The 20,983-nt window shown below is 46.2% G+C and overlaps 1 protein-coding gene across 2 annotated transcripts in view; it reads right to left on the bottom strand.

Moving 5' to 3' along the window:
- Positions 1-16,467, bottom strand: part of Wwox (WW domain containing oxidoreductase) — an 863,064-nt gene extending 846,597 nt beyond the window's left edge. Inside the window, exons 1-4 of one of the 2 annotated variants that reach the window (XM_050143852.1) lie at positions 16,100-16,467; positions 10,970-11,034; positions 10,054-10,111; positions 4,445-4,623 (exon numbers count right to left, since the gene is read on the bottom strand). In XM_050143852.1, coding sequence (XP_049999809.1) covers positions 4,445-4,623; positions 10,054-10,111; positions 10,970-11,034; positions 16,100-16,206 — 409 coding nt within the window. In that variant the 5' untranslated portion in view covers positions 16,207-16,467. The remainder of the gene's footprint in view (positions 1-4,444; positions 4,624-10,053; positions 10,112-10,969; positions 11,035-16,099) is intronic. The other variant, XM_050143851.1, reaches the window with a different exon arrangement.
- Positions 16,468-20,983: the final 4,516 nt, after the last annotated feature.

The following is a 20,983-nucleotide window of genomic DNA, read 5'->3' as shown; positions in this document are numbered from 1 at the left end:
ATACACACATATACACTACATATTATATACACACATGCATTTCTTATATGTATACATATATATACATACATACACATTATATATATATATATAAACACATACTACACACACACATCAGCATCGCTGGCTTATGCTTTTTTTCCTAGGGAAAAGCTAGTTTTGTTTTTGTTAATGGCTCCTCTGGCTCAAAACTCAAAGCCAGGCCAGGCTATTTCAGAGGAAACCACATATGATGCAGGCTGACATTATAAAGGTCCAGAAGGTGAAAGAAACTTTTCATTCTGATTAAGCTCAGAAACCCTACTGATTTAGGACTAGAAGAGAGTTCTATCGCTGGTACTCTGAATGCTGGATTGGGATGGTCTGGTGTGCTCACGCCTGCTAACAGGGTTCTAACAACATCTGACAAAAGCCTGACTGTCCCTCCATCAACAGCATGGCAATACGTCCACCTATTTGAAGTGTCAATCGTATGGAGCTCAAATGCTGCTCTGACAAACGATGTTCGGCTGCTCTCTCAGAGCCAGTCGGTGCCATCTGATTCCAAGTCAGACCACGGGTTCAAGGCAAGCAGCATCCACACAGCACTGTGCAAACATAACCAAATCTGCTCGCAGACAGGTTTAGCTTAGGAAAATCCATGGGGCACCAGGAAAGCGGGAGACTCCCTAGCCTAAAACATACCCTTTCTTGAGACTCCCCAGGACTTAAATGCAGTCATCTCCATGTTGAAGCCGTTTCCTTCATTTTTTACAGAATCAGAGCTAGCCAGCCAGTGGCTAACTCCAGAGAGCCACAACCTCCTGCCCCTCCTGCCCAGCTGTGCTGCACACACGGCAGTGAGCTCCTCCCTTGTCTACTGGTTAGCAGGCTCCGGGCTCTTGGTCTGCTAGCAGCATCTCTGGATGAAGGGATGGCTCCCCCTGGAGCCTGAAATGCTGATCTCCACTGAGGTCCACAAGCTACAGCTTTCAGTCTAAAAGTCTTCAGGTTCAGAAAGCTGGTTAAACAAAGGCCAAGGAGAGAGTGTTAGTTTCTGAGGAGACAGCAGTCTAACCTCCAGCTCACTAAGAACACGGGTAGAGTGGGTGGATATTGGGGAGACAACCCTTCCAGCTACCCATGATGTGCTGGCCATGCTCCTCCTGTAGCCTGGGTACCCATTATCCTAGCTCCAGCTACACTGTGGCTGACAAGAATGCCAAGGCAACCCAGCTTTGTTTTCAGCTAGACCACCCAGTGTGGGAAGAACTAATGCTGTGAGTGTGGGCCCCACATAAATACTTTAGTTTGGGAGCCATATAATCCCTGCTGTAGTTACTCAACTTCTGGGGATACCCTAAATGTGCATGGCTGTGTTCCAATATGAAACACCTACAAAATCAAGTCGGTCAGGTTACACCCAGGGGCTGCAGTTAATCTACAGTCAATCTAGACAGCTGAGTCCAGTCAACAGAGGTAAAGCTGGCTAACAACTGTAAAGAGAAGGCCCGGGAACTGGGTGTGGTGGGGCACATCTGTGATCCTGGCAGGCAAGGCAGCTGGATCAGGAGCTGGAGAGTAGGCTGGCCTATATAGTGAGCTCAAGCAAGGGCACATGGTAAGACACTGCCTCCAAGAATCAGTTTTTCCATGCTCCCATTGTACTTCTGCATAGCCTCTGCAGAACTATCCTGGCCTTTTCACCCTGCATAAAACTGAGAATTCCTTCAACTGTGTTAGTAATATCAACTATCACCACTCAGAGTTAGCTCTGCATTGCTTATGACCAGCGCGAGAAAGGCAGTGATTGAACAGTCTGCTCAGAGCTCACACCAAAGGCAGCAAGGCCTGGGAAAACGCAGGCCTCCCTCAACCAGCACTCACAAGCAAACAGGGGGTCTGTCACACACACGGGGTGGGGAGAGTGCTCAGAATCAATCCACTCAGCTTCACAGGCCAAAGACTCAAATGCTGACACACAGACAAGCATTGCAAAGAAAGGGATGCTGATGACCCTGGCAAAGCTTTCACAGAGGTGACACCAGTGATCTTGGGAGCAGATGCCCACTCCACTCTACATTCAACAGGCAAAAATGAAGCAGTTATGCCAGTTTATACATCGGCAGTTGCACTGCGGGGGAGAAAGACACCTGTGATGGAGAAGCCACAGACTACCTGGGCAAGAACAGTTTTCAAGACTTTCTCAAAGGACACAACAGTCAACTGTGTTGTGATGAAAAGACACGTGCCTATCAACTTCCAGCTTCTTCAAGCTCGTTACACCTGCTGAAGAGGGACAGGGATTTGTACAGATTCGATTACTTGGAATTTGTAGTATATTATTCCAAAAATTAAGAGTCAAAATCTTCAGCACTAGCAGAGACTTGTGCTTGGTGGAGTAGAGAGGGAGAAGGAGAGACAGGCAGTGTTAAAGTCAATCCCTGAGGGAAAGCAGGGGCTGGGAACACTGCTGGCTTTCCTAAAACCTCCCACAACCTGCTTCCCCTAACACTGTGACCAGTCACACCAGTGAGACCGTGCACATCTCCTGCAGTGCACACAAATTAGAGAATGGGCACAGGAAGGATGTGCTGGAGGGAAGTGGGAGCAGTGGAGAGGTAGAACATCCACCCTGCTCCCAGAAGCTTTGGGGCCATGTTTCTTCACACTTCACACTTCAGAATCTCCTTATCTCTCTGTATTAGAAATCACTCAAACATTCTCATCCTGTCCTCGGCCAGCTCTGAATCCAAGATGACAAACAGATGGCGCTGCCACTCTCTGCGATGACAACAGTAGTATCCAAAGGTCTGCTAGCTAACATCAGAGCAAGCAGCCCGACCGGAGCCAGTCACACACCTCACTGATCAAAGACAGCCTATCCTTGGGGCTGGAAGGACGGCTCCCTGGCTAAGCGCTGCTCGGGGAGAGAACCCAGACTAAGTCCCCGCGCCATCATGGAAGCTCACAAACATCTATAACTCAAGATCCATGATATCCGATAACCTCTTCAGGACTCCCAATGTGGCATGCATACATACGTGCAGTCAGAATACTGATACACATAATAAAAAATATGTAAGTTTTATATAAATAAGAAAGAAAACCTGTTCAACTAAAGGACCGAGGGGTGAGGTCTTTCGTTGAACTCTTAGTGAGCCGAGGGTTAGAAAAACAAAGGGGTTTTTCTTAACCCCTCCAACTCTCTTTAAAACTTTTTCTGCAGCGTCCCAGGTCCGCACTCAGAACTGTAGCAATGCATTGCTTCTCGGACCCTGAGGAGCCAGTCATCATTCCCAGCACTGCAGCTCCACTGACAGCATGGCACTTCTCCAGGATTTACCAAGGCAGAGACTGAAAGGGCTGGATGGAATGTATTCAGAGCTGAGATGGGGTTTGGGAGGTGATTTTTTAAGGAACCCGCTTCCTATATCTTTAGAAAAAATTCCTTTGTCCCTTTACCTTAGTGGGAGTATGGTCAAGATACTGACCATATCTGGGATGGCGATCTCATGCTCTGAGAACCTGCCACATAGCACACTGACTGATCCACTGTGGTACTTCACCTCCTATGCTTGCTGGAAAAGGACACTGGGGACTCCAAAACCGGAAAGGAGAACAGAGAAAAGCTCATGAGAGAGGTCATGATGGGCCACTGTGATAGATGATACAGAGATGGACAGAGAGAAACCTGACAGAGGACAAGCCAGAGGACAGCTGGATGCAGCTCTATTCTTCAAACTGAAGTTGCATATCCTATCTAGAGCCATTCAGATGCTAATGTCAGATGTCAATGGACCAAAACAAAATAAAACCCATCCCTCAGGATGGCACAAATGCCTGCCTCATTGCTACTGCTACACCAGCCCGGGAAGCCACTGACCTCACTATGGCCGCTGTGGTTAAACAGTGGCAATTAGGAGGGTTGCTACAGAGGTGAAGACAAGGACAAATTCTCCAGTTTTATGAAGAAATAAGATACGGTTACCAAAAGAAAATGATAGGCTCAATGACCAGTGGAAACCTGCAGTACCCTTGGATCCAAAGTCACAATCTGCTGTTGTCCAGTATCCCATTACCAATCAATTTTGGTTTGAATAACCCAGGTAATTGGAATACATCCATGCACCGCACAGACCGGGTCAAAGACTCTTAGCCAGAGCCTGTTGTCTCCAGCCCCTGAATACCAAAATAGTCACAGCCTTTGCTGACTTCTCAGCTTTGAGCAACTTCAAGGTCAGGTCCCACACAGCCTCCCACTGGAGCATGGAGGTTGAAAGAGGCTGTGATTCTAATGAAACAACAGCTCAGACGGCTGTGTGACCATCTTGAGACTGGAGCTTCACTACCAAAGTTTTACTACAGTTTTACATTTAAATGGAGTTCACTGAAAACCAAAAACAACAACAACAAAAAAAACCCCAAAGGAGTAAAGTAGGATGACAGTAAGGTATGGGCCTACCTATTCCTGAATTTGCGCCGGTAACCAGGACCACCTTTCCCGTGAAGTCTCGGCCCTGCAGGATCTCCATGGCGGTGGTGCTGCCGTCGTATCTCTGTCTGGTGGTTGGCTTTGTTGGATTATCATCCACAGTAAATGCCAACCTTGGGTCCAAGTAGGTAGTTCTTTTATTTATGTGGCTGCAAAGAACAGGGAGGGCATTGAACTCTATACAGCAAGGACCAGCATCTCCAAATACAAGATACTCTAATACCTCAGGCAAACACCATGATTCTTGCACCAGAAGGATTACTGTCAAACATGGAGAGATCCAGAACCCATTTGATCTTCTAACCTTCAGAGACTGTATTCCTGCCTGGGAACACAGCCATGGAAGCTTCTCAGAACTACTTGAAAGTACTACAGCACACTTGGCCCCTTTTCTCTCACAGCAGCTTCCTGAGATGGCTCTAAGCTTCTACTGAATTCTTGTTAATATAAATTTGTCTGTAAGATCTGCCAGGCACTCCCATCAATACATGTCGAGGTACTTTTGCTGGGCTTTTCAGGGGCCCAAAACCCCTGCTATACAAGGAGAAAGTGGAAATGATGGAAGTTTTAATAACTATAAAACGTTTTACTGTTTTGCATTTTAAGACCACAGCAATGCCACCTATAAGTGCTCTACTTTTGATTTGGAATTGATCTAGAACTAACAGAAACAACATTAAAATATACTGGCACATACAGATTATTAAATTACTCCTTTTAATACCATTTTTACATTTTAAATGTGTTCTTGGGCCATCAAGATGGCTCAGCAGATAAAGGTGCCTGTTCCCTAGCCTGATGACTGAGTTCAATTGCCAAAACCTATGAGATAAAGGAAACAATCGACTCCTGCAAGTCCTGATGGCCATGATGTGCATGCATGCGTGCACATACACACACTCTCTAAATATATAAAATGTAACACGAGAATTATGTGTATTCTTGAAATCTGAGATAAAGTCATTGCAATGTCCTAAACATATTTAAAAACTATTAAGAACCCTTCCAATGTACATGGAGTGCTGTGATTTAAAATGTGTATGTCTGGGCTTCATGGCACAGGCCTACAATCCCAGCAAAAAGAGGACTGTAATTTCAAGGCCAGCCTGAGCAACTCAGTGCGGCCCTGTCTGACAACACTGACTGATGTGGGAGTGTCATATATCAATCTGTTGATTTCATTGGTTAAGTTATAATAAACCAACTGCTTGGCCTCAGCTTGGAACATAGATGGGAGGAGTAAACAGAATAGAATTCTGGGCGGAAGAGGAAGTGAGGTCAGACTCTGCTCTGCTCCCGGAGAGACCCGACAGCTCTGCTGGAGCAGAGACGCCATGCTCAGCTCTCCCAGGCAGCTGCAACCCACGATGGACGTAGGCTAGAATCTTCCCGGTAAGCGCACCTTGGGGTGCTTACACACATCATTAGAAATGGGCTAGTCCAGGTGCGAGAATTAGCCTGTAAGGGCTAGAGTTCATGGGCCAAGCAGTTCTTTAAATGAATACAGTTTGTGTGTTGTTATTTCGGGCATGAGCTAGCCAAGCGGCCGGGGTGTTGGGGACGCAGCCCCGCCGCTCCTATTTCAACAGATGGCGCCCAGACGTGTGGCTAACTGAATCCACAAAAAGCCTGAGAAAGCTTGGGAAAGAATGGAGTGAAGCATGTTTTCTTGGTAGCAGAAATTTCTTGGGTCTACTCTGCTTGCTAGAGGCAAGCAAGCACTCTCATCTAAGAGAGGCTTCCTGACTCAGCTTCAGCTGCAAAACCCTGCAGCTCATTAAGAGGTCCTGCCACAAAACACTTAAATGGTGTTGACGAAAAGCTGAACGCATGCTTTTCGATTTTCAGCTGTAGCAGGAAAAAAGCTGTGCCGTTTAAAAATGCCGGCTTTCTGGGCTGTCCTGCCACGGCAAACTCTGACTCTTTTACGCAGGCGGTTCGTGTGGTTTGCAAGCACAGGCTGCTGAAGCTCGCTTGCTGGCAGGGACCTTGAAATGCCATAGAGTTGTGGCAGTAAACATGGCTACAACCGGTACCTCAGCCATGAGGCTGGAAAGCTAAGGAATGGACTGGATCTAGCTGGCAAAGCCACGGCTTTAATCCTACTCATATTGCTCAGTAATTTAAAGGCTCGTGTGGTCAGAAAAAGAGAGATATACAGTAAAGAGATTCAAAGATAAAGAAAATGTTTAAATGATTTACAGTGTGTTAAAAATATATGCAAGCTAAAAGTTAAAAGTTTTAAAAAAAAAGTAAGAAAAAGAGAAGTTGTGTGTGGTAGTACACGCCTTTAATCCCAACACTTGGGAGGCAGAGGGAGATTGACCTCTGTGACTTCAAGGTGTGGTAGCACACGCCTTTAATCCCAGTGCCTAGAAGGCAGAGACAAACAGATCTCTGTGAGTTCAAGGTGTGGTAGCAAACACCTTTAATCCCAATGCCTGGGAGGCAGAGACAGGCGGATCTCTGAGAGTTCAAGGAGAGCCTGGTCTACAGAGTTATTCCAGGTCAAAGAGATACAGAGAATATAAAATAAAAGTAAAAATAAACGAAATAGAGGTTAAAATAAAGCGTACAAAGATGGAAAATACACAGAGAATCTTGATACTGTATACTATTATGCTCTCTTTGAATTGTTTGAATGCTGAGGAAGGAGCAACAGCTGCTAAAAGATATTTGTTTATAAATGCTGCTGAACTAATCCATCGTAGAGATTTTGATGCCTTGACTTTGAAATTTGGATCTAAGGACATGATGCTTTCGAAAGGAGTTTCTTATTTTGTTTTCACAGAGGATGAGACCCTGTTCATTTCTTCTATTCCGATATGGTATGATGGACCACGCCCTCCTGAACGGTTGCTGTGAATACCTTCAGAAAATTGCTTCGCTCAACTGCCAACTGAGATGAAACTAGCACACAGGTTATACCATGAAAGACCTAATTAACGACGCCCCCATTCAGCAGGAAGCAGTTTGGAGAGAAAAAACTGCGCCCATATTCCCAAATATTGTTTATAAATGTTCTTTTACATTTAAAGGGGGAGATGATATAGGTATGAATAATTTACATTGATATGGATTTTGCTTTAGTGATTTAAATTTAAGGTTAATTTTGTAATGTATATAGGTTGTTAATGAATAATCATTAATAATAGTTAAGTTTGTAGTCATGTTAGTTAAGATTTTCTAGATGTGCATAGATATATTTTAGATAGGCATTCTTCATATTTTTCAAAGATTATAGAATATGGCATTTTAAATGTTTTAATAACTTAGGACTTTTCATGACAATGAGACACTCTGCTCCTGGCAGCACCAATCTACTTCAAGAGGAAGATGGGCATCGAAGAGGATCCTTATGGAGTTTGATAGCCATTTGGGCAAGAAACTGCTCTTGCCTGGACTATTGCATAAACTGGACACAGAGAACCCGCAGAGAGAGGACTGCTGAACTTGCCTAAAGGTGAGATGATCTTTCGGGGTTCCTGATTCATGAAAGAGTCTGCAAGACATTCTTCAGGACAAGCAGATAGTGACTGCCTTTGAAATTTCCTGCTTTGTGGAAATGTCTGCTGGAAACTATGGGCCTGTAGGCCGAAGATGGATGCCCCAACGGTACAGAGGAACTTTGGGTGACTGTCCAGGCAGCGAGATGTCTCTGTCATTTCTAGAGCTTTGGATGTTAAGTTAAAGCCTTTTTTTTTTTGTTTAAACAGAAAAAGGGGAAGTGATGTGGGAGTGTCATATATCAATCTGTTGATTTCATTGGTTAAGTTATAATAAACCAACTGCTTGGCCTCAGCTTGGAACATAGATGGGAGGAGTAAACAGAATAGAATTCTGGGCGGAAGAGGAAGTGAGGTCAGACTCTGCTCTGCTTCCGGGGAGAGAGCCGACAGCTCGGGAGCAGAGACGCCATGCTCAGCCCTCCCAGGTAGACGCAACGATGGATGGAGGCTAGAATCTTCCCGGTAAGCGCACCTTGGGGAGCGTACACACATCATTAGAAATGGGCTAGTCCAGGTGCGAGAATTAGCCTGTAAGGGCTAGGGTTCATGGGCCAAGCAGTTCTTTAAATGAATACAGTTTGTGTGTTGTTATTTCGGGCATGAGCTAGCCAAGCGGCCGGGGTGTTGGGGACGCAGCCCCGCCGCCGCTTCCTATTTCAACAACTGACATTAGGCAGTGCTGGCTGTGCGGTCATCTCCGCCCCTCAGTGACTCCACCTGGGTAGACCGGATCTGGCAGTGCTGCCAACATGTGCACATGGAAACAAATCGACACTTCTTTTCCCTGAAGAGCTGGTTGTTGAGCATATCCCAGCATACGCCTGCAGCAGGCTAGAGAATAACCAGCCAGGAAAACCTTGTTCCAGCTTGCTTGCAAACCCATGCTCGTTCTTAAATAGATCAGCAGTTAGCTGATGTGTCCATAGCTTGCTTCTGTAGTTTTACTGGGACACAGTAATGGGCATCATTTTTTTATTAAGACAGAAACCATGTAGTGTCATACCCTAAAACATGATCTCTGATCCACTACAGAAAAGTTTGTTGATCCCTCTCTATAGCAGGCCAGTCAAACCAGCATGCTTCAGAATTCCCTGGAGGGCATAGGCTGCCAGCCACCACCACCCCATCCCAAGTTGAAATTTAGGGAGTAGGGGAACTGAGTGTGTGTATGTGTGTGTATCGAATAAGTTCTCAAGAGCTGCCAAGGATGCTGACTGGAGAATCCCACCTTGGAACCACTGCTCTGGGCAATAAAGAGGAAGGTACCCCAGAGAACAGCTTCATGGGCCATATGTGTGCTCAGGAGGAATCTGGCTGCAGAGAGTCCCAGAGTTCTACAGTCATGTTCTCCAAGAAAAACATGGAAAAGGATATTTGGAACATAAAAATAAAGAAATGATATCCCTATTTTGATAAGGGAAATGAATTTTATAGATCAAGGGAGAAGAAACCCTTTATAATCTAATAGGCAGCAGAGAATAGCCCTACATCCACCTACCCATCAGGGAGGCTGCCCTGCTGGAGCTACCAATGACTGCTCAGACGCTCCAAAGCAAGCCCTAGACTACCTGCCCCCAGTGCAGGAGACATGCCAGAAGGGAGTTCATTAGGTCTGCTGACAAACTATTTACTTCAGGTAAACCTGCTAATGTAACTATTCCTACAGGGATAGTAACAGGTGAGGTCTAACACTGCCACTGTAGTTACAAAAATATGAAAAATGGGAGTTCCAGAAATGGCACAGCAGTTAACGGCACTTAGTGCCCAATTATGAGGACTGAAGTTTGGAACTCAGCACCCATCAACAAGCCAGGCATCCCAAGTTTGTACATCTGTAACCCCAGCTCCAAGGGTTGCAGATACAGGACTGCTAAGGCCTAGTGTAAAGGTAAGGGTGGAAAACTGCAGACTGGAAGAAACAAACAAACAAAAATCACCAAGCCAGCGAAAATGGCTACTCCTGCTGACAACATAGGTATATATGACTTCAAGGATCCGCCAACGTAGGGAACTGTAATTGAAAATTCCTCTTCAAAGCCAACCTGGCCATGTTTCTACATAGACACTTACTCAACAAAAAACAGTTGTCCGTTCTCGTCAGTCTCTTGCTCCCATCCATATGGCAAATCTGAAACACAAGAAAGATTGATTGACAGCTGTAAGTATAGTGGAATGAAGCCAAGCCATGCCCCAAGGTCAGGAAGAAGGGTCATCCTTCTTATCTCCTGTACCCTAAACTTTCTGGACCAGCTTCCTCGGGTAACAAGGTCAAGCGCGGTGGCTGCAGAAGGCCCAGTCTCCCATCTGAAATGCACATTTCTGCCTCTGATTTAGCTAAAATCCTGTTACACTCTTGATCACCCTTCAGCATTCACTTGGCTCCACCTCTTCCTGCGAGCCTCAGCAGCTGCTCCTGTGAGCGTGAGTTCCCAAAGACCGCAACCATGTCTGCAAGTACAGCAGACACTGACCAGTGGGGTGCTGACTTGTGCCATGGTTTAGAGCCATCCCATCATTTCCATGTACCAGCCCATCTGTCTTCAACTAGACCCCAAGCCCACTGAGGCCAAGCAGCTTCAACGCCTTTTGTTTTTATTCAGTACTTCTTCTATTCCATGGATTGTGTACTTGTTCGGAAGCACATAGAAGTCATGGTTTCCTAAAAATCCGACATTTGCCTCCACAGCCTACACCAACAGCAATTACCCACATGGTGCAACTACAGAGAAACCCAGCAAGGCAAAGGCCTCAACTATTTCAGTAATCTTTTGTTTAAGGCCATAAGATACCCTCCTGTCAATCTCAAGATCTTATCTCCTCTCCTGCCAAATCCCACTAGACTCTCACACTGAGTCTTATTCCTTGATGGTCACCCAGCAGGCAGCCTTCCCAGGATGCCAGGGTCAACTGCTACCTCACCACTGTGACACCTTCCCTAGCTCATCAATGTTGCAGACTTGGGATTCTGGGCTTCTGACATACAGACCTCCTGCAACTCGTTTCCTTTTGCCGGTTTTCGGATGTTCCCACTGGGTCTTTTCCTCAGTGTGGCTGAAACACAGACCACAACAGAAAACATTAACATGGCTAAAGAATAATCACTGTATTAAACTGTGTCTCTCCCAGATAGAGCAGGAGTAGTAAGAACAGGTGCAGAAATAAGTACTCAGAGCAGAAATTTTCCTGGCTACATCAGGTCTGAGGCCCCAGGCCTGAAAGAATTTTGCAGGCCAGGTGGAGAGAGCAGTGGGAGGGCAAGGAGGGACTGGGTCCCAGCGATGAGTCAGCTTTGCAAAGCTTTATGAGTCACAAAGGTCTAGGAAAACACTTTGTGTTTCTTTTCCCTTTATTTGAGGATAAACTGATAAACTTCAGTGTCTGGTTTATAGTGCTCACATTTAAATATAAAAATGTAGCTTAAATATAGTATTGTTAATGCCAATCTTTCTTAAATGTTTATTTTCCTTGTTCTTTTTGCTTTGTTTTTTGTTGTCATTGTTGCTGTTTTGCTTAGTTTTGTTGTTGCTGCTGTTTTTTGGAGATAAGGTTTTATGCAGCCTGGGCTGGCCTGAACTCATTGTCTAGCCAGGGAGGACATTAAACACTTAATAATTCTACTGTCTCTACTTGCTAAGTACTAAATTACAGAAGTGACTTTAAAAATGTACATTCTGGGCTGGAAAACTGGCTCGAGAGGTAAAAGAGCTTGCTATGCAGTCCTGACACAAATGTGCTACCTGGATCCAGCAGTGGACATAGAGAACAAGCTCCTGAATATTGTCCTCTGACCTCCACCAGAATGCCATGACATGCACACACTGTTAGACACACACACAGTTTTAAATGTGTGTTCTGACCCCAGGTGTAACTTCAGTGTCTCATAACTCACTGGGTCCTGAGCACACCCAAAAGAACATTAAGAACGCAGTACGATGGCAGCACAGGTCACAGGCTATAACAAGATGACGGTGGGTCTGTGGACACTAGATCTGACAGGACAGTCCCTAGGCGCCACTAGTCCACTCACCCTACCTCTCAGCCGTCACTTCCTGTCACTTGCAGAATGGGGCTGCTATGAGGACACTGCTCAAATGGTCCCACGGAGAATCATTATAATAAAGTGGTAAACTTGTAATACATTCTACTGGTAAACTGTCATGTGTTGTCCAAGCCCACTGAAAGCGGACTCTTGTATCAAGGAGCATGTTTATTTCAGGTGTCCTCCAAAAGCTCCCAAGAGGCTGATGACAAGAAGAAAAGAAACAGAAGACAGCTAAGGGTATTTAAAAAAAAAAAAAATACCATGTCCTTGAGCACAGCTAGAAGATTCCTAAGTGCCCCCCTCAGCTACGATTTACCCCACAATATAAAAATGTCTCTGGGTAAGGGGAAGCTTGTCCATGGAGAGAGCTGTACCAGGAGATGGGGAAAGCCAGGATGGCCCCTCACAGGGCTCCCAGATGTCTGCTGCTGTTGAACACATCTGACTTAAAGCTGTGACTTTACTTCTCACTCAGCTGGGCTCCTCCACTCTGTTTCTGAGGGGCCTTGTGAGTACTCCACTGGACAGTGCTTTGCTATTCACGGCTTCTATCTGCTACGTGGCATTTGATCCTTTACATTTGTTCGATTCACATTTAATAAGCCCATTTAAAACTGAAAGTATAGCTGTAATAGATCATTCTCGTATAGAGTATGGATCAAAAGCTAGAAACACTGTCGCCAGTGACAAGAACCCGACCATCAGGGAACCAAGGGGACACTGAAGGAAGCACTGGAAGCATTCACTTCCTTCAATCCACACTCAAAAGGAGAGTATCTAACTGTATCCCTTCATCACCAGCTGACAAGATGCCTATTTAGATGCCAGGAACCAAACACAGTGGAAGTACAGGTAGCTGGCACAGCATAGACAGGCCTCTAGGGCAGAGACTGCACACAGAGGTCCAGGTAGGAGCGGCAAATGCAGGATCACTTGCATGACCCTTAACCTCCTGCTCATACAATCCACTTACTTCTCCAGAGTCACTCGTCCCTTCTAAAGACACAAACTCAGTGTCACTCCCTGGCTCCAGAGTCTGACAACAGAGTCCCAGGTCCTCAGTAAAGCACAGAAGGGCTTCTGCAAATTGATTCCTTCCACGACAGTCTCTGGCTTTACAGCCCTGTACCACAGACAGAGGCCTGCCCTGCCTGGGACCCTTCCTCCCGCTGTGCCCTCCACCTGCCTGACTTCCTGCCACACAGACCCACCTTTCACCTGTGCTCTGAACACAGGCCAAGGACACCTCTCTGAGACATGCTCCCTTGCCCACTCACACACACCCCCTGCTGGACAGACTCAATGTACTGGAGCTACTAATACAAGTCATCTATCAGGTCTTGGGGAGCTCCTTTAGATGGCAGCTGCACCTCACTCAGCTGGGCATCACCAGTGTCCACAGGAGGCCTGGCTCTTCATGGCTCTATACACTTGAAGAAATAAATTCCCTGAGCCTCCCTGTTTTCTGTTTCTGTCCTGGCCAACAGGGACAGGAGTGACTCATACCCTTAAGTAGTTGAAAATCTCATGGGAAGTTTACAGCCTATCAGTGGAGAGATTCCAAGGCACAAACTAAGACCTAATTTGATAATAAGCTAGGAACGTTATCTTTAAACTTTTTCTGAAACCAAGTAGGGTGATGCAAACATGTGATTCCGTGCCTGGAAGGTGGAGGCAGGAGGCAACCGGATCAGGAATTTTTAATATCATCCCTGGCTACTTAAAAGAATTCTAGGCAAGCGTGGGCTACAAGAAACACTGCTGGACAAACAAAACTATAGCACATGCCACTAATCCCAGAGGCTAGAGGAGCTCTGAGTTTAAGTTTTTAGTTAAATATTAAAAACTAAAAATACAAATTATAGGTGTTATTATAATATCTTGCTTTCTGAAAGCCAAGTGATAAGAGACTCGTGTGAAAAGCCTTAAAAAGATTGATTCTCCTAGATGTTAAAAACAGAAAGCCAGGTATGTTCATGCATACTTGTTGACCCCGGCCAGTCCTCAGGAAGTGAAGACAGGAGACTCAGGAGCTCAAGTTAAAGCCAGCCTGGACTACATGAGACCCTGTTTAAAAAGATATTTTACAAACTCATAAAAAAGCGGGGTGGGGGGGGGGGCAGTGGCACACACCTTTAATCCCAGCACTGGGGAGGCAGAAGCAGGTGAGAAACCTTGTCTTGGGAAAAAAGAGAAAGAGGGAGGGAGGGAGGGAGGGAGGGAGGGAGGGAGGGAGGGAGGGAGCAATGAGGGAAGTATTTTAGAAGAGGAAACAAGGGCTGGAGAGATGGCTCAGAGGTTGAGAGCACTCCCTGCTCTTCCAGAGGACCTGAGTTCAATTTCCAGCAACCATATGGTGGCTCACAACCATCTGTAATGAGATCTGATGCCCTCTTCTGGCGTGTGGGCATATATGCAGACAGAATGTTGTATATATAATTAATAAATAAATAAATAAATAAATAAATCTTTGAAAAAAATAGAAGAGGAAGCAAATCGGGGGTGGGATAAGAAAAGAGTAATGGGATATCGACCACTATGAAAGTCCACAGTATACATACGAAAAAAGACAACAGGGACTTGGGGACTAGGAGGGAGATGGACCCTTGGTAGGCAGAGAGCTAGGGAGAGGAGCCATAGCTAAGTAACAAAGGTGAACTCCCAAAGGCCAGCTCTTCCTTACCCTCCTGACCTGAGACAAAAGCCTGACAAAAAAACAAAGGCCTTGATGGCTTTTTTTGCTGTTGCCAGCAGGCCCTTGGGGATACTCAACAAGTTCAAGGCCAAATCAGGGCATGTTACCCAAGAGTTGTGGGTCAACCAACCACCTTATCTTTCTGTAAACTGATCAACTCTTATATTAGGGAAGGAAAGCTCTTCAAAGACTTAAAAATAAAAAAGAAAGAGAGGAGAGAGAGAACGGACTCTCAAAAAGAGCCTAGATTGGGGGGGGGGGCTTCCAGCGCTGTCCCTCTGCTTTGCACAGGGTCTTTTTGTCTATGTGTGTCTGCCGTTGTGAATGTGTCCCCATGCCCTATAAACGTCCTTCAACTGTTGATTCTGCCTGCCGCTGTTTAGCGTTACTGGAGATTTCTCCACCGCAACCTGTAGCACTGGGGTTTTTCCTGCCTTTTAATTCTTTACCTGGCAGAGAAAACAAACCCTACTGAGAGCCCTAGCTGTATCAAAAACCCTTCATTTTGCACATTAAATATACATTACTTGTTAAAAATGAGCAGATTCCCCCAACGATAGAGTCAGGTGCAGTAGGTTCTCTATAGAAAACTCCATGTCTGTATATAAGACACAACCCAGATACTGGGGGTGGAGGGTCGGGGTCACCCAGTCCTACGTTCACAATGTGGCCCTGTAAAGGCAGGTGGATCTGTGAAAATTCGAGCCTAGCCTGGTTTATTAAGCTAGTTCCAGGGCAGCCCGGTTTTCATAGAGATCCTGTCTCAGAAAAAAAGGGGGAATAGGAGGAGGGACTGACCACACAAGTAATTCCAACATCAGGCCTAAGCAACTTTCCCACAGATACAGTCCAGTAATGCCGGCTGGGCGGGAGATCTGCAAGCCACCAGCCTCTCCACTGTGTGCCTTATGTACAGCACTAGATTCGTTCTTGTGTCAACTCAATTTACTGATGAGGAAAACACTCAGTCAGGGCTTTCAATGGCCCAAGGTCACGCTTAGTTATGGAGAAAGGCTCTGCTGCGGAAACTTTCCCAAAACTTCCCTGGGAAACCACTGTGAGCCACCCAGGACCTCTGTTTAAAACTGCAGACTGCGGGGGCCTTCAAGGGTCGCCTTGGCGGGAGCTGGGCATGGACGTTTGCTCTATTTCCTCTAAGACCTCGGGGCCAGCACCGCACCGGGCAGTGGCACCTCGTGAGCAGCAGGGGGCGTTGCTGCAGGCGGCCCGGTGGCCCGGTCTTGGCCCTGAGCCCGCAGCAGCGGGGCCCCGAGGACAGGTGGCTGGCGATCTGGATGCGCGTGCCCGCCGGGCTGCACCGCGCAGGGTCCAGGCCTCACAGGACACGGGTCCCGGGGGCGCCGCTCCAGGCCGCTTACTTGGCGTAGTACACCCAGCCGTCCTTGGTGGTTCTCTCCTCCCAGCCGGGAGGCAGCTCATCCTCGCTGTCCGTGTCGTCCAGGCCCGCGTAGCGGAGAGCTGCCATGGGGGGTGACAGGAGTAACCGCCGGGTCTCCCCTCAGCAACTGACTCTGCCTTCAACCGCGCCGCCGCGCTTCACAGAGCGCCCCGCCCCCCGCCCCCGGACCGCTCGCGCCTGCGCTCTGCAAGCCCAGCCGATCCGCATCTGTAATCCAGTTTCCTGTTTTCGCGTCGACTGGCGGGAAAGGGGACGGAGCCTGAAGAGAGAGGCAATGGAAGCGCAGGAGAGACCGAACGGCCTTGTGGCTGGAAGGAAAGACAGGAACGGCTCAGAAACTGGAATAAGCGTCTTCACCTGCTGGAAGGGGCGTGCTCACTCAGTCACGGTGCAGGACTCCGCCCGTTGCTGGGCGACCCGAAATCACTTCCTCATTGTTTTACCCAATCCTGAATGAGTCTCGGCAATGGGGTATCCTGGGAAATGTAGTCCAGGCTCAACAGCGCTATAAAATACAGCAAAAAAAGAAAGCTTTCTGATAGTTATCCTAGGTCCCAGTCTCTTCCCTTGCAGTCGTGAGTGCTCAATTTTTTGAGATTGCAACGCGTTACTGTGACCTTGTCATATACAAAGTTAACACTGGAGAACAGCTCAATCGAATTACAAAAAGGAAAAGAAAATCTCAAAATGTTTTAAGCTTACGGTTTTTGTGTCGGGCCGTATTTATTATTATCCTGGGCCGTTTGCTGCCAGGTTGGGCACACCCGTAAGAGTAAATGTCCCGGCTTGATACTACACAGTTTTTCCATTCACAAGCTTCGTTGTACATGTAAATCCTACATTTTAAAAACCATTTATACTGTGGAGAACTTAGAAATACAAGGTCTAGACAGGTGCAGTGGCTCATGCCTGCAGTCCCAGAATTTGGGAGGCTAAAACAGAAGAATTATCAAGAGTTGAGGCCAACCTAGGCTATAAGTGAGACAATGTCTCCAAACATACAGAAAGTAAAAATTTGCGTTCCTCCAGATTTTCCATTAGAGAGAAGAGTCATCCAGCCATAATGGAGTTCTCTTGTTCATAGGCACTACCTAATTCCAACCTCCCAAAGTAGACTCTTACAGCACTTGACAAGAATCCCGTCTGTTTGTCCTAGCTCCTGAAGCCTACCCTTCAGCTTGGCAGTGCTGAAGGAAGTTCCCAAAACATACCGGACTGATAACTTGCTTCCCAGCCCTGTGTTACAGAGAAGACTTCTGGCCCAGGACTGAGGGAATGCCTACCCCTCTCAGAAGACTGCATATTCTATGGGTAAGTTCCGGACAGTGTTGCTTTTGTCTTCGGCTCCGAACATAATCATTGCTGTGGGATAGATAGCTCCTCCCTCTCCGTACTCCTTAGGGGCAGACACATAATGCAGTGAAAAGCTAACTGGATGAAAACAACATCTAGGGTTCTTTTTTCCTCCACATGTGTATGTGTATGTAGTGTGCGTGTGTATGTGGACACACGTGTGCACGTTTGAGGAGCCCTGGGGTTGATAAGAAGGGTAAATTCTTCAACTGCTTATTCATTGAGGTAGGGTCTCAGTTGTCTCCTAGCCTTGCTCCAGGGATGCCTGTCTCAGCTTCCTCAACACTGGAACTGCAGAAAGGTGCCAACCCACCCTGAATTCCCAGCTTGGTCCTCATGCGCACATGGCAAGGGCTCTAACCACTGAGCCATCTCCTCATCCCAACCATTTAGCTGTGACAGCACTGCCCTCCCGCTAGATTCCTATGAGAGCGTGACTCTTTAAACGTCGGTGCGTTTTTATCTGCTGTTGCTAATCTACTGCATGCACCTCTGCTTACCCTTTCATCTCCCCCCTTAGCCCACTGACTCCTCTGATATGACCAGGAAGTGAGATCACAAAGTCCCCTGATTGTGTAGAGAGAATGAGTAAGGTCCAAATGAAGAGTCTGGGTACCCCTGGTGACCTGTGGCCTCTTCTCAAGGTGTGAGGGCTTAGGTTCACCAGGATTGCTCTAGCCAGGGCCTCTTCTGTCACTTGCTTTTGGTGATATGGCATCAAGCCATCGATATTGATAATGAAGAGTGTCCTTCTGCTGTAGTTCGATTCTGAAATGTCCCCCCACAGGCTCATGATTTGAGCGCTTGATTCCCAGATGGTAGTACCATTTTGGAAGTTTCTGAAAACTTTGGGAGGTGGTGAATAGCTGGAGCTAGGTTGCCTGGTGGGGAAGATGTAACAGGAGTATTATCCTGGGGCTGGCTCCAATCCTCCTTCCTACCTGGATCTTCTAGTTAGTTTTTGTTGGCAATTTTACACAACCAAAAGTCACCTGGGAAGAGGAAAGAGCCCAGATATGATTGGCTGGTGGCTGGATCTCTGGGGAGCTGTCCTAATTATTTATTGATGTAGGAGGGTTCCGCCCAATGTAAGGGCCACAATTCCTTGGTCAGGTAGCCCTGAACTGTATTTCTTTAAAATGTAGCTACAAGGGAGCCAGTAAGCAGTGTTCTTCCATGGTTTCTGCTTCAGCTCTTGCCCCGACTCTTTTCAATGGACCAGGACCTGGAAGTGTAAGGCAAATCCATCTGTCCTCCCAACATTGCTTTTGGTCATGGTGTTTATTACAGCAACCAAAAGCAAGCTAGCATGCCTGCTGTGGTGAAAACTGATCTGCCCCATCATGCCTTTCCACACCTTCATCTGCTAAGTCCTCTCAACTCTAAGCAAATCAGTATTTCATCCACTAAGTTGTTTCTGTCTGGTATTTTCTTCACACCGGTGTGAAGAAGTTGATACATAATACATCTCCAAGTTATTGGCTCTCAGGTGTGGGAGTTTGAATGTAATTCGCCCCCATAATCTCATAGGAAGGGGCACTATTAGGAGGTGTGGCTTTGTTGGAGTGGGTATGGCCTTGTTAGAGGAAGTGTGTCACTGTGGGGGCGGGCTTTGGGGTCTTGTCCTTAAATTTCCCTCAGTATCACAATTAGTTGACTTCCTGTTGCCTGCAAGATGTAGGACTTTCAGCTCCTCCAGCACTGTGTCTGCCTGCATGCTGCCATGCTCCCCGTCATGATGATAATGGACTGAACCTCTGAAACTCTCAAATGAGACACCCCAGTTAAATGTTTTCTTTATAAGAGTTGCCATGACCATGGTGTCCCTTCACAGCTAACTAAGACACCATGGTAGAATTCCAAACTTCCGGGAGATTCTGCTGTCCTGATACACTGAGAGTGGTCTCCGAGGTTCTTCTGACATGGGCACCAGGGCTTCTCAACCTCAGCACTACTGACAGTTGAGGCAAGTCATTGTGGGGTTGTCCTATGCACTGGGAGATGCCTCCACTAGCATGCCCGCTCCCGGATATGACGATCAAAACTGTTTCCAGATTAATGTGTAGTGTGGCTAGCCTGTAATTCTATCATTCAGGAAGCAGAGGCAGGAGGACAGCTGTAAGTTCAAATCCAGCCTGGGATATATAGAAAGACCTTGTCTCAAAATATTAAAAAAGGTGAGGGGGAGAAAAGGTGTTCCTAAATTAATATTTGGGTCCCAGTTAAGAAGCATGCATTAAGTCAGGCATGGTAGCACATACCTTTAATACCAGCAGAGGCAGATCGACCTCTGGAGTCAAGACCAGCATGATCTATGAAGTGAGTTCCAGGACAGCCAGGGCTACACAGAGAAACACTGTCTCGAAAAGAAAAACAAAGCAGGACTCATTTATGTTTACAGGAAGCTAACAACGTATTAACTTGTTTGGTATGTCAAGGGTGCAATACCAAGATTTATTTAAGGTATCATGGAACAGGTTTCTGGCAAGAGTCTTCGAATGGTACACTACCCTTGAGGACTGTATCATAGGCTCTGAATGATAAGTTCTGTAGCATTGTCCTGTTGGAAATATTATTTTAAGATGTGTAACATTTGTTTATGTTGCCTTTCTTTAACTCTGTGAAGCTGTGATACTTTGCCTGTCTTGAACACCTGATTGTCTAATAATGAACTGAACATTCAAAAGCAATGCAGGAGAAAGGATAGGTGGGGCTGGCAGGCAGAGAGGAGATATAAAAGGAGAAATCTGGGAGAAAGGGACTTTGGAGTAGTAGCCCAAGAAGGAGTAGGACATCGGGGCCAGTCATCTAGTTACACAGCAATCCACAGAGTAAGAGTAAGATTTACAAAAGTAAGATAATGGAAAAAAAAAAACCTCAGAGGCAAATGAGTAGATAGGATAATATAAGTTAAGAAATGTGGGCAAGAAACAAGTCAAGCTAAAGTCAGATAGTTATAACTAAGAATAATCCTCCATGTGTGATTCATTTGGGAGCTGGGTGGCAGGTCCCCCAAAGAGTCCAAAGTGCTTAACATCATCTTATGCTACATTGTCCCACAGATTCTGTAACCCCCCCCCCTTTAGGTCAGAGACATCTGATTGGCTGTTCTATACTCAAATAGCAATTTCAAATGATTATTAGTATGATATTATCTTCTTCCACCTCTTCTTTCATCTTATTTGTTGACCTCTACTTGAAGACCGACAAAGTGAAACGTGTAGGCATTAGCTGACACTGTAGTTCAGTGGTAGAGTGTTCAATTGGTACTGACAAAATAAAAAGCATAGAACCATAATATAGGCAGAGTTTTCCTGTGTCCCAGTAGTTACTCCCAAATCACCAGAAGAGCCTTAATATTAATTATAAATGCTCAGTCAATAGCTTAGGCTTATTGCTAACTAGCTCTTACAACTTAAATGAACCATTTCTATTAATCTATGTGCTGCCACATAGATCATGGCTTTATCTGTCCTCCAGCAAGTCTTGT

This window comes from Alexandromys fortis, unplaced genomic scaffold, assembly GCF_014885135.2.
Source record: "Alexandromys fortis isolate MF-2015 unplaced genomic scaffold, M_Fortis_MF-2015_v1.1 scaffold_1, whole genome shotgun sequence".
Lineage (NCBI taxonomy): Eukaryota > Metazoa > Chordata > Mammalia > Rodentia > Cricetidae > Alexandromys > Alexandromys fortis.
The sequence above is the reverse complement of the archived record's forward strand: the minus strand, read 5'-3'. Positions and strand labels throughout refer to the sequence as shown.